This window comes from Phycodurus eques, chromosome 1 (assembly GCF_024500275.1).
Source record: "Phycodurus eques isolate BA_2022a chromosome 1, UOR_Pequ_1.1, whole genome shotgun sequence".
Lineage (NCBI taxonomy): Eukaryota > Metazoa > Chordata > Actinopteri > Syngnathiformes > Syngnathidae > Phycodurus > Phycodurus eques.
Genome location: NC_084525.1, coordinates 30,560,994 through 30,575,186, shown reverse-complemented (window position 1 = coordinate 30,575,186; position 14,193 = coordinate 30,560,994). Strand labels below are relative to the sequence as shown.

At 45.4% G+C, this 14,193-nt stretch overlaps 1 protein-coding gene across 1 annotated transcript; it reads left to right on the top strand.

Moving 5' to 3' along the window:
* The first annotated feature begins 11,787 nt into the window (after nt 1-11,787).
* On the top strand, nt 11,788-13,903 carry pdyn (prodynorphin). The gene is made up of 3 exons (XM_061700729.1): nt 11,788-11,856; nt 12,057-12,193; nt 12,873-13,903. The coding sequence occupies exons 2-3, from the start codon at nt 12,071-12,073 to the stop codon at nt 13,410-13,412; spliced, it is 663 nt and encodes a 220-aa protein (XP_061556713.1). The 5' UTR covers nt 11,788-11,856; nt 12,057-12,070; the 3' UTR covers nt 13,413-13,903.
* Nucleotides 13,904-14,193: the final 290 nt, after the last annotated feature.

The following is a 14,193-nucleotide window of genomic DNA, read 5'->3' as shown; positions in this document are numbered from 1 at the left end:
CAGAGCTCATGCAATTGGTAAAACACGTCTAGACCCACAGGAGCGTCAGCGTCGAGTCATCCAGTGGCTGTGTATCTACTGCGGTCAATCCGATCACTTTATTTCCTCATGCCCCCTCTGATCAAAAGACCAGGCTCACTGTCGTGGTGAGCCAAACCTCCATTCCCTCAAGCTCTCCCTCTCGCATGACCATTACCGCTTGCATTACAGTTTCTGCTCAGAACACCCCCATTACTGCCCTTATAGATTCCGGTGCAGATGACAACTTCATTCATGAAGCAACAATTCACCAGCTCCAAATCCCTCTCCAACCACTTCCATCCCCGAAGAAAGTCACAGCCCTGAATGGTCGAATCATCTCCCAAGTTACTCACCAAACAGTGCCATTCACCTTGCTCATTTCAGGTAATCACCATGAGAACATCTCACTTTTTGTTATCCCTTCTCCTGATACCCCATTAGTCCTTGGAATTCCCTGGCTCAAAAAACACAACCCCACCATCGACTGGACACACTTAGCCATCACGGGATGGAGCCCTCACTGCCACTCACGCTGCCTGCTCTCAAGTATACCGCCCTCTAATAAACCACCCTCTTCCACACCCGTTGACCTCTCCCGAGTGCCTGAAGAATACCATGTACTCTCTCCGGTGTTCAGCAAAGACCTGGCCATTTCTCTACCCCTATTAAGTATCTCTATTAAGTCAGTCTCTCTAAGGAAAGACTAACTTAATATCAGTCTCTCCTTCCGTCCTGGCTTCAAAAACAGCAAACCAGATGCCCTGTCTCGACTTTACTCGCCCCCTCCAGCCCTGACGAACCGGAACCAATCTTTCCTTCCTCGTGCTTCATTGGAGCAGCCACTTGGCAGATCTAACAGGGGGTTCAGGAGGACCAAAAGACTCACCCGGATCTCAAGACCGGGCCTCCGTCTGTGCCCGAGGGAAGTCTCCACACCTGCCCCCAGCTGGGCTGCTGCGTCCATTGCCTATCCTTAGCTGCCCTTTGTCCCATATCGCTCTGGACTTTCTTACCGGTGTACCTCCTTCTGAAGGTAACTCTATCATTCTCACTATTGTCAATCGCTTTTCCAAATTCGTCCATTACATACCACTCCCCAAACTACCATCCGCCTTCGATATTGCTAACCTCCTTGTCCAGCATGTCTTTAGACTCCACGGTATTCCCATCGATATTGTCTCTGACAGAGGTCCTCTGTTGTCATCCCTGGTATGGAACGAATTCTGTAAAGCGGTGGGCGCAGCAGCCAGCTTGTCGTCAGGATATCATCCGCAGACCAACGGACAGAAGGAGCGGGCAAACCAATCCCTTGAATCTGCCCTCCGTTGTGTTGCCGCACGCAACCCCTCCTCCTGGAGCTCATTCCTCCCATGGATTGATAACGCCCACAACTCCCTCACCAGGGGCCTCATGTACAAAAGGTGCGTACCTTTTTCAGGGTAAAGTTCAGATGTATCAAAAGTGACATGACCGTGGAAATGTATGGTCCCTCATGCCAACTACATGGCTGGCGTACGCACGTTTCTGCAGCTTTTGGTGCTTTGGCGACACTTAGAGGTGATGCTGGGAAACTGTTCTCATAAATCTGCACACCAGAGATACATGAATAATTAGCACTGATGAACAATTCAGGCCGGCAACATTTGATTTCAACAATGCAATTGAGCCAAGGACTCAGAATTCATTTGTTAACCAGTGTATTTAATGAACCACTGATATTTTTTCGGACACCTATTAATTGATCAAGGCCGTCATTTATGGCACCTATTGCCCTCACAATCGTTCGTGACTCCAGCACATGCACTGAAAAAAAGAGTCCTTTGAATTTACTTCATTTGAACATGTGCAGTGGTTGCACATGATTAAAATGTGTTTAAATTGACATAATTTACCCCTCTTCTCCTAAAAAAACCCATGATTTTTTTGTCAGTCTGCGTGTTCTCTCCTGTGTATTAAAATAATAAATTGAATAATCAAAAAGGAGTAAAAGTTTTTGATATCCTCTTTGATATGCTGATGTGCTTCTATTTGAATTCAAAAGATTTATTACAAATACCACCCATACAACATTTACGCATGAACCTATATCTCACAGGGCTGAGTGTAGGTTACTGTATGAACACATTTGTTATGAGTTCTAAAAAATACCTCGTATTACCCTTGTGGCGTGATCATAGTCAGCCACATGTCCTCCCATCACCTCTGAGAGAGCAGCGTCACCCACGATCGCAGCGATTCTCTCCTCGAACAGGTGAGGCCCCCCTCGCTGGTTCTTCCGCCTTTTTTTGGCCGCTTCACAGCCACCTTAATGTCTGACCACTTCATTTTTAGTTCAGCGTGTACGTGCTATTCTATCTCCACAGCATTGACAGCCGCACACGCGCTGTCCCATTCGCTCCTCTTTTGCGTGTTGTTAATGCTGGAGGACAGCGTGCCAAATAGGATTTTCTTGCGTGGCTCCACTTCATTGAGCAACTTCACATTCAGAAAAAGATTTTTTTCTTCATTACCTTGCTCATTTTCCTTTTTTTCTGATCATGCAGAGATCGGCATGTCAGGTGCAGGGCCCATTTAAATATGATTTGCATATTCAAATGTGGGCGTGGCCAGGGAGGAGTCAGCTACTCCAACATGTGCGCTCATTTCCACGTTGATTGGAATGTACGAAGGAAATGTGCTTGGATTCATGAGTACCCACAGTATCATACATCTGAATATTTTTGTGCATACGACGTTTTCTGGCTTTGAGCGTACACCATGTTTTAGGAGGAAATCCACGCAAGTCTTTGTACATGAGGCCCCAGTTCCGCTACCGGTATGTCCCCATTCATGGCTTGCTATGGTTACCAACCCCCATTATCCAAAGAACAGGAGCAGGCAGTGGCAGTCCCCGCCGTCAAGGATCATCTCCGGAGAATCCAGGAAGCGTGGAAAGACGTCTGAGCGGCATTGACCCGGTCCGCCGCACGTAATAAACAGCTCGCGGACCGTCATCGCTCCTCGACGCCCGAATACAAGGTGGACCAATCTGTCTGGCTTTCTTCTTACGACATCCCGCTTCAGACGGAGTCCTGGAAACTCACTCCGCGTTTCATTGGCCCCTTCCCCATTACCAAGATCATCTATTCCACTTCCGTCCAATTGAAGCTTCCGTCAGTCTCTGAAAACTCATCCCACATTCCACGTCTCTTTGCTGAAGCCTGCCTCCACCTGCACTTTCCTATAACTTCATCATGTGGCTCATCAAGTTTATTCCCCTATAGTTCCCACAGCTCTCCGCTTCACCCTTGTTCTTAAAAATGGGCAACAGCACACTTTTCCTCCATTCCTCAGGCATCTTCTCACCCACTAGAATTCTGTTAAACAAGCTGGTCAAAAACTCCACAGCCACCTCTCCTAGATGCTTCCATACCTCCACAGGAATGTCATCAGGACCAACTGCCTTTCCATTTTTCATCCTCTTTAATGCCTTTCTAATTTCCCCCTTACTAATCATTGCCACTTCCTGGTCCACCACACTTGCCTCTTCTACTCTCCCTTCTCTCTCAATTTCCTCATTCATCAACTCCTCAAAGTATTCTTTCCATCTGTCCACCACACTGCTGGCGCCAGTCAACACATTTCCATCTCTATCCTTAATCACCGAACCTGCTGAGCATCCTTCTCATCTCTGTCCCTCTGTCTGGCCAACATGTATAGATCTTTTTGTCCTTCTTTATTGTCCAACCTGACATACATGTCATACTATGCCTCTTGTTTGGCCTTTGCCACCTTTATCTTTGCCCTACATCGCATCTCAATGTATTCCTTTCTCCTCACCCCAGTCCTCTCAGTGTCCCATTTCTTCTAAGCTAACCTCTTTCCTTTGAGGTTTCACCACCAAGTCTTCTTTTCTTCTTTCCTGCCAGTAGATACACCAAGTACTCTCCTGCCTGTCTCTCTGATCACCTTGGCTGCAGTGGTCCAGTTTTCTGGACGCTCCTCCTGTCCACTGAGAGCCTGTCTCACTTCTTCCCAAAAAGCCGCACAACACTCTTCCTTTCTCAGCTTCCACCACATGGTTCTCTGCTCTGCCTTTGTCTTTTTAATCTTCCTCCCCACCACCAGAGTCATCTTACACACCACCATCCTATGCTGTCTAGCCACACTCTCCCCTACCACTACCATATAGTCGGTAACCTCCTTCAGATTACATGGTCTCCACAAAATGTAATCCACCTGCATGCTTCCACCTCCGCTCTTGTAGGTCACCCTGTGTTCCTGACTCTTCTGGAAAAAAGTGTTCACTACAGCCATTTGCATCCTTTTTGCAAAGTCCATCTGTCCCTCCAAGTTCCTTTCCTGGATGCCGTACTTACCCATCACGTCTTCATCACCCCGGTTTCCTTCACCAACATGTCCATTACGATCTGCACCAATCACGTCACTCTCTCTGTCTGGGATGCTCAGAACTACTTCGTATAGCTCCTTCCGGAATTTCTCTTTCACCTCTTGATCACATCCTACCTGTGGGGCATAGCCGCTAATCACATTATACATAAGACCCTCAATTTCAAGTTTCAGCCTCATCACTCGATCTAATACTCTTTTCACCTCCAAGACAATCTTAGCCAACTCTTCTTTTAAAATAACCCCTATTCCATTTCTCTTCCCATCTACACCATGGTAAAATAATTTAAACCCTGTCTCTAAACTTATAGCCTTCTGCCTTTCCACCTGCTCTCCTGGACACAAAATATATTAACCTTTCTCCTAATCATCATGTCAACCAACTCCCTATATTTTCCTGTCACAGTCTCAACATTCAAAGTCCCAACATTCAATTCTAGGCTCTGTACTTCCCTCTTCTCTTTCTGCCTAAGAACCTGCTTTCCACCACTCCTTCATCTTCGACCCAAAGAAGCCGAATTTCCACCGGCGCCCTGTAGGTTAACAGCGCCAGTGGCAGACGTTAACCTGTGCCACGACCAATCCGGTACAGAATTCTTTGGATGAACGCTCATATTTGTTTGACAAAGTTTTAAACCGGATGCTCTTCCTGACCCCTGCATTTATCCAGCCTACACCGACTTCCTGACCGGCCTACAGTTTGAACTGGCTTGTGGCCCCCATAGGGCTGCATTATTTTGATTATATACTGTATTTAATAATATTAGAAAAATCCAAAGATCCGTCCATTTTCAATACCGCTTATCCTCTTTAGAGACACGGGTGGGCTGGAGCTGTTCCCAGCTGACTTTGGCCGAGAGGTGGTGTAAACCCTGGACTGGTCGCCAGCCAATTGCAGGCCATATACAGCTAGAGAGACAAACCCTTCACTCTCACATTCACATCTACCGACAATTCAGAGTCTTCAACAAACCTTACATGTATGGTTTTTGAAATGTTAGAGGAAGCCAAAATACAAAGAGAAAAATGTCTGCAAGCACATGGAGAACATGAAAAGTCCTCACAGGAAGGCGGGAGCCCAGATTCGAACCCCAAACTGTGAGGCAGACCGCCATCTGCCAAAAACAACGTTTTTTGTTTTTGTTTACAGGATAGTCGTTGGAATATGGTCTAAAACGTGGGGACATTCTCAAAGCTAATTCAGTTATGCCAATATACCAGTTATCTCAGTCATCACTATACAGGTTAATGGCTTGGTGTGCATCAATGGATGATAAAAGGGAGCAGTACATATAATATGCTGTGCAAGAGGGAAGGAGCTTTCTGCATCTCTGCGCCAACCGTCCGCCCCCCCCCCCCCCCCCCCCCCCCCATTATCACACCCTCGACCACACACACAGTCAAAGGTCCAGATTAAGGCTCACGCAAAATGAAACTGAACAACAGCGTGAAATCCCACATTGAGGAGTAATGGGCTAATGTTGCCAAGGAAACTTGTAGCAAAAAAAAAGTGGTTGAAAACAATACAGATCTCAGGGAATAACACAAGATAAATAATATTCAGGCTCTGTCATCACTGAAATGCGTATAACTTTTTCATTATTTGAATCCAGGATCACCAACAAAACACTGGTTGCTTTAATCTTTTTGTTAACTCACTGTATTGATGTCACTCAGATTTACTGTATTCAGAAATGGTTTTAAACCTCTTGGGCAACAATTCTTACTAAAATTGGTCAATTTACTCCTTTAACTCTTCCTAGTGATGACAGGAACCCATGGCTCCCACGCCGCTCGCAACTTCACTTTGAACGCCCTGTTTTTCCACCGATGTCCAGCGGTTGCAGTTCCTCCGTCAAGCCTCCCGGAATGATGGCAAGCTCCGAGTTATTGCACTCAGTCGAATGGTGACTGTAGAGACGCTTCTCCCGGCTGTTCTTTGCTCATTAATCCATTGCTCAAATTTGTCTTCCAACTCGGGCCACCTCGCCTTGTTTCCGCATTTTGTCTTTCTTTTTTGTCCGCGGAAACTCAGCTTCGTCTTCTTGACTTGGCGAAGCTCATTTTCCTGCTTCTTTCTCTCCCGGCTGCGGCTGCTCGATTCCCATGTTCCTCTGTGTAACTAATAGCTTGCAGTTTAAACTGTGCTTTGTAAGCGTGTCTCTTCATAGGTGCCATTTTTGGGGGTCCTTAGCCAAACCGATGCACATAACGGAACTATACGCCTACTGGGGGCGTCTCTTTAGCCTCCTCCTTCATGCGCACCCTTCCCCGTTTACGTCCGCATGCTGTACTCAGTCTCGTCCACCTTCCTCTATATAAGCAGCGTGTCGGCAGGAAATGCTCCCAGTCAGTCAAGCGGAGCGCTCATTAAAGTCACACAACAACATTTACAGATTTTGGAACACGGCGCACACATAAGGCGCGCCGCATTATAAGGTACCCCGTCCATTTTGGATCAAATTTAAGACCTTTAAGTGCGCCTTATGGTCGTGAAAATACGGTATATCTTTAGTGTGATTTCATTGTAATATCAGAATCAGCTTTATTGGCCAAGTACAGTATGTACTGGTAATGGAGCCACTCTAGTATGACATCAACCAGCCACTATGACAACATCTAAATAGTTAGGTCACTGAACTGCCTGCCCATGTATTACGTGTGAATTAAACAACCTGGGAGATTTCTTTTGTTCGCTGTGTATTTCGGAAAATGGGCCTGTGAGCAAGGAGCTTTGAATTTTGATGAATGTGATGTCACACTTGTCAAGAGGGTGGGACATGGTGTGAGTCTAGATGTGGAGGGGTGAACATCTCCTGTACTTGGGGGAGTGTCATGAGCTGTGCCCTGCAGTACTGTTGTTGGAGCGTGAGTGGCTCTTTGCGCCCTCTCGCTTTCCCCTCTCTTTCCAGCACTTCCTAGCCTCCGCCTGCTCTTGGGTCCAGTCCAATTCAACTTGTGACAGGGAGGCTTCAGAGGTCTCCCATAACACATCAAAAAGTCAGATTTGCTGCTCATCCTTGAAAAAAGGATGAGCTATAGAGGTCAGAATAGTCGCTAGATATAGGAACAAAGTCACTAAGTTAGCGACACCATCGCATGCCAATCTGTTCCAGTGACTTCTCTGAATTCGCTGTAATTTTGACTGAATAATGTATCATACATAATAACAGCGGTTAGTATATTTTTACACACGCATGATATTTAAGGATGTTAAAATGTTACTTCATATATAGCCTGTTGCCTTAGTACAGGTAATAGAGCTATTATACAGCATGATGGCAACAGGGGAGTTTGAAATACTCCATCCATCCATCCATCCATTTTCTGAGCCGCTTCTCCACACTAGGGTCGTGGGCGTGCTAGAGCCAATCCCAGCTATCATCGGGCAGGGTACACCCTGAACTGGTTGCCAGCCAATCGCAGGGCACATATAAACGAACAACCATTCGCACTCACATTCAAACCTACGGGCAATTTAGAGACTTCAGTTAACCTACCATGCATGTTTTTGGGATGTGGGAGGAAACCGGAGTGCCCGGAGAAAACCCACGCAGGCACGGTGAGAACATGCAAACTCCACACAGGCGGGGCCGGGGATTGAACCCCGGTCCTCAGAACTGTGAGGCAGACACTCTAACCAGTTTTTCCACCGTGCCGCCGTTTGAAATACTCTCTCTGTTTATCACGGCGGCGCACCCCGGGGAGAAGGAATAGGAGGGCACAGGCCCAGGACCCAGCAGCACGGCCCCCAAGCCCCCACCCGGAGACCGTTACGAGACCCCCGGAGTGAGCCCAACGGGCACCACCCTGGGACGGAGAGCAGCCCCAGGATCGGCATCCCCCAGGAGGGCAACACGGACTCAACCATACCCAAAAGGAGGAGGTGGGAACTGCCCCAGCATGCCCAGAGGCCAACCTCGCAAATCCAGAAGAATATTATTTTCTTGAGGAGGTGGACAGATTTAGTCCCACCTCAATACATTTTTACAGCACAATGGCATGAATGTGAAAGTGTGTCTTTTCTGGGAACTGCAAGCAGATCTGAACTGGGAAAATGTGTTGGTTCAAGTGTAAAGATGCAAATTTAAAAATGTCTTGCACCTTGCTGAAGCCTCCATTTGAATGGACCTTTGGTGGTTGAATCCAAATATGTCTGAATTTGGAGTTGCTCCCTGGCAGGGTCTCTCTCTGAGTGTGTGTGTGTGTGTGTGTTAGTACTCTTTCTCTTCACAAGAATGACTGATTGGAATAACAGGAGAAAATGAATGCCTTTGTATGATTCTTTATATTAAGACCACAGGAAGCATTCTGTACTCACCTTTTTGGGCATCCTTTCATTGACACAATGTATCGATTCCTTCATTATTTTCACAAGAGCAAATATACTGGGGAGGGATTTTACATGATTCAATACATCTTGTTGCTGTATCTTGCATGATTTCATCCCATCTACCTCCACTGATGACAGAGCTGTTGTCCTCATGTCACATATCTCTTCACACTTGATAACAGGCAGTGGATTCATCTTTTATACACAGTGACCTCAAATGTATCTTTTATTCAATCCAACCACTGCTGCTCAGTGAGAATCTGCATATTGATATCAGCAAGGCACTGCAACTGATACAATATGTTTTAAATTCCAATCTTGTGAAAATAATGTGTACTAATCCTCGGAATCTTGCGGAAATTATGACTAAACATGTTGCTGTTTTTCCACATTGCCTGTCTGTGTTTTTATGGACTGAAACATTCATATTATATCCCGGTTTACACCTGCAATAAGTCGGTAGTAGGCCTACTGACTTTTTTACTTACAAGTCCTTCCTTTGGTCTTGAAAAATGGCCTTTGCTTTGGACTACGCAGGTAAATGCTTATGTTAAACAAATAGAAGCACTTCACTTTTTAAATCTTGTCACACAGTACACTGTTGCATCCTCAACAAATACGTCATCAAGCTATCAGCAAAGTGTGGGGATTTAGTCTTGCATCAGAATGTTTTATTTGTTGCATGTGATTAGTACATTTCATTTCTACTTTTAGTGTATTAAGACAGAAATTCCAAGCATTATTCTCATATTTGTGTTTACGCAGTTGATAATTCAGGGATGTCCCCCCTCACAGGTTATATTGTGGGACAATATACTTGGAAATGAGGTGAATTTGCAGCCTTAGACTGGACACTAACAACAAGTGCCATTTTTATATGAGAAAGAAAAACACTGTGCCACAGTAAAACTACATTTTTAAAACCGTCCATCTTATAATGAATCTTTGTCATTCATTCCAAAACATCACAACTACAATAAATAATTGTATTTTTATTACTAGCTACTGGGCTCCAAAACATACATTGTTACAGGAAGGCTTCAGTTTACGATGGATTTCCATCCCTACGGCAGTAAAAGAATAAAAATGTATTAGAAAAGTCACTAACAAAGGACTCCCTGTACCATGAAGCGTAGTTGAGACTGAGAGACTTAAAATACCTACAGTATGCACCAGAGAAAATGACTCGTATGGTGTTGTGTTAAGGCCAACTCTACCTAATAACGCAGATTAGGTGCCGTTTGTAACCTCAAAACCTTCATTGTTGGGACCTTTTTGAACTGGTGACCCCCTGTAAACTGTTTCCTTGCCAATTTGAGGCAGAGGGCATTGTTGCAAGAAAGTCAAGAAGGCTGTTCACATGCATCTCCACCACTGCAGCCGTTGACGTAGTCAGTAAATGACTCCAGCAAGACTCCAGCCTACAGGACAGAACCAACCTCACTCCACCACATACTTCCAATAAAACATGTTTCTACAAACAAAAACTGCTGTGCCATGGCTCACCAGTCTCCCCCATTGTGGCGAATATACAGTATACATGGAAGAAGTGGAGAGAAAACCACTGGACTCCTTTAGATGAACTACGGCCAGCCACTGGTTCAGGTATATTGACGACACTGAGCACATGAACTCTGTGGACAGTAACATCTGTTGCACTCGGAAGACCTCGAAAAGGACATGTTGCCGTTTTTGGACTGCGAAGCGCGGGCAGGGAAGGACGTCAGATCTACCAAGAAAAGAAGAGCCACTCCACCAAAGCCTGAAGACTGAAACAACAGGCAAAATGGTGCACCCCTTTGTGGCTGTGTTGTCAGAGAAGCTCAGAAGGATTTTCTCCAAGCATAACATCCCAATGCATTTTAAACAAACTAACACCTTCAGACGAAAGCTGGTTTATTCAAAGGACAAAATCCAGAGAAGCAAACTCAAACTTTTTTTTACGTGGCGCAGTGTAGTGAGGAGTGCAATGGCCTCTACCTTGGAGAGACGAAGCAGCCGCTGCACAGCGGCGCATGGCGCAACATCGACAGGAGGTACCTTTGGATCCAGAATCAGCGGTTCATGTGCAGCTCAAGAAGAAAGGAGCTGTAACCTAGCCCATCTGACCTTGGGAAAAGCCAGACTAAACCCTAGACTGGGCGCCAGTCAATGACAAGGCACACGTAGAGGCAGACAACCACTCACTGTCAGTGAACCCCCACTGCCAGTTTACCACTACACCGTCAGTGACTCCAACATTCATTTACGATAAACTCATTCATTTCACAATGGAATTGCTTCCCTAAGAAAACAACTTCAGCCCCGCACCATGTGCCTCAAATGCAAACAAATCTCAAATCTCAACTGTTCCAAAGAATAAATTGGTGATTTTTAGAGGTGGCCATTTTCTACACCACTTGTCATGCTCAGAATGAAGGCAGGAGCTGGACTGGAGTCTTTGATGGTACAGTGGTTCACTCACCTTACTTCTGTGCGGACAGCGTGGGTTCCATTCCCACTCGGTGAGGGTGTGAATGTGAGTGTGAGTGATTGTGTGTCTCTAAATGGGACCTGTAACCGACAGTGACCAGTCCAGTGTGTAGTCTGCCATTCGCATGATGTCAGCCATGCTCGAGCTCCCTGCAATCCATAAGCGGTATAGAAAATGGACGGATGGGAAGGCAATGGTCAGTCGATCACAGGCCAAAATGCCAACTACTGAATGTGAATCACTACACTTCCAATGAAACATTTAAGACTACTCAGTGCTGTGTTCTTGCAAAGTACACTCAAAAGAGAAACTTTATTCATATCTAGAGACGTAGGGTACAATAGATATAGATATTTTTAATCATGCTAAACTAAGTGCGTGGTTGCCCCATCCCTTATCCCCTATGTCCGCTTTTGTGTGCGTGGGTGTTGTCAGAAAGTCCCCAAGCATATTCACGCACAACAGTTCTCTCTCATTGGTGCATTGGGGAACTGCGTTGATGCGCATGTAGTGACACTGTCGTGATCGCTGTAATAAAAAGGGAGGCAAACAGGAGAAAACAAGCACCAGAGTCAGAGGGAGGAACGCATCCAGACATTTGATGGTGGCTGCGACTCTGCACATTTGATCAACTCCTGAGGTACAGGTCATCATAAACTTTTGTGATTGTTTTTATGGTATTTTTACAACACTATAAACACACTTCTGCATTTGTATCACAGACTTGCTCTTTTAAAAAGAGAGTCCTATAATTATGTCATCATGAGAATGTCCTATCATCACACCATATTTATCATTCAGCTCTAACTTGGCAATTTTGGTCCATACGTATGTTGTCAGGAATCTGCTGAAGGATGGAGTGGTATGTCCTGGTGCTGATGCTGAGCTTACCCCCCTCCATGCACACACATTGTTCTTCACAGTGTCACAAATGTTTGCAGTACATTCTTAAGCCCAACAACGCCTACAGTAGCCTGGTAAGAAGATGGGTGACTATACTGCAAGTTCTCATTGAATGAGCTTTTTAGTGTGTTTTCACCTTTTGCACTGTGCTTTTGTGCTCGAGCTTGCCTCACATATGTGCATTTGTTTTAATTTCCCTTATGGGACAAATAGCCTCCCAATCGATACAAATGGGAAAACTGCAATTGTGTCATTTTGCAAGTGACAAAGTGCGTTTGCGCCATGCATTTTTCTTAAAGCAATGCAATGTACAGTAGCCCTATTTTGTACAGTATATCATGTGCTACATCTGTATCATGCACCTTTTCCCCACTATTGGACAAAATAATAATCATCATAATATAAAGGCTATCCCATCTTTTGCCATCATATATTATTATTATTCGTTACAATTTCATTTAAGGTACTCTGTTGGAAATGATGTTCTTATTTTAGTATTAAATTTCTCTTTTCTCTGATATATGCAATGCATTCATAAATATTTATGCATAAGGTTGATTTTATGCTTGCATGACTTTGTCATCAGATAGACTGCTTTTGGGGGGGGGGGGGAAATTGAGATGACTGCAAAATTAGCAATGAATTTTTTTTTTTTTTAAATATCAAAAAGGTTCAGTGTTTTTGCCCCCCTCCCACAGCCGTATGTCGTTGTTGTTTTTTGGAGTGTCATACTTGTCCGTGGGTGTGTTGCAGTGGTGCGGGGTGTTGTGTCAGGATGAGCCGGGGCTGTGTGAGCATGCTCCGGGGCTGGAAGACTTGAGACACGAAGGTGAGAAGGCGCAGGAGGGGGAGGACAGCAAAGAAGCCGACGTGCGGTTCGTGAAGAGCCTGGACCAAACCACCAGGGAGCTTCTGTCCTCCCCTTGGCGGGACAAGCACGTCGCGGACTTGTTGAAGAAGAAGACGGGGGAGAGAGGAGCGGACGTGTCGGCGCAAGAAGCGGAGGACGCCCAGGAGGGGAACATCCTCCGCGGCTACGATCACGTTAAACGTTACGGCGGCTTTTTACGCAAGTTTGGTCCGAAGTCCAAGAGGAGCGAGGCCGAGGAGCCCGAAGAGCTTCAGAAGCGCTACGGTGGCTTCATGAGGAGGATCAGACCGAAACTAAACAACATCAAGTGGGACAAGCGTTATGGAGGCTTCCTCCGTCGTCACTTCAAGATCTCGGCGCGCTCCGCGGAGGAGCCTTTCTCTTCTTACTACGACGACCACCTCAGTCGAGAAACAAGATGAACCGAGTACAGCACAATGAACCCTTCCTGCATCTTTACTTCATCTTCTATTTAACCCCAAATCATGCCTGCTGTACTCGCTGCCTTTTTTTGTCTGTGCCCTTCGTCGTTGAATTCGAAGTCGTAGCGTGTTTAAGAAAACCATGAATACAATTAAGACTGCAACTTTTGTCCATCGTGGTAAATACAATAAAAAAATATATTCTACACCAAGAACCTTGGACAAATTTAAATCTTTTCATGACATGTTGTCACCAGTGATGATGCCAAAGATGTTGACCGAGTTTTTAATTAGAAAGGATTCGTCCCGAGTTTTCAAAGTGGAGAAAAGACGAGAGCAGAACAATACTTAACCTAGAACATCAAATAACGTTGACGTGGGCTCGTGTCACAGTCATAAAATATTCAGTAGGCTGCGTGGTCGTGGAATGCGTGAAACCTTTGTGTCACTGTGAGACCCCAACAGACCTCAGCAGTCCTCACAGTCCTTAGGAAAGCCATTTATCCACATCTCACGTCTCTCAATGGTCACTAGTTTTACTGTACAGTTCTGCCCCCCCCCCACAGATCCAGGTAACCCATGTATGTAATGCCATCTTGTGGCCAAGAAAAAAGGATGAAGAGATAACGCCTTCAAGCGTCCCAAGCGCATTATGTCAAGATTACTAACGGGTTTGTTTGTAGGTGTAAACTTCGTGAGTTAGCAACCTCAATAAATCTGTTATTTTGTATTATTATTATTTTTTTTTATTACATAAGGATTCACCGTGCGTCATATTCCA

Coding starts and splice junctions, on each gene's coding strand:
- pdyn (XM_061700729.1), top strand. CDS start 12,071: ATGGAGTGGTATGTCCTGGTGCTGATGCTGAGCTTACCCCCCTCCATG. Junction 12,194..12,872: donor ACAACGCCTACAGTAGCCTG/GTAAGAAGATGG, acceptor GGTGTGTTGCAG/TGGTGCGGGGTGTTGTGTCA.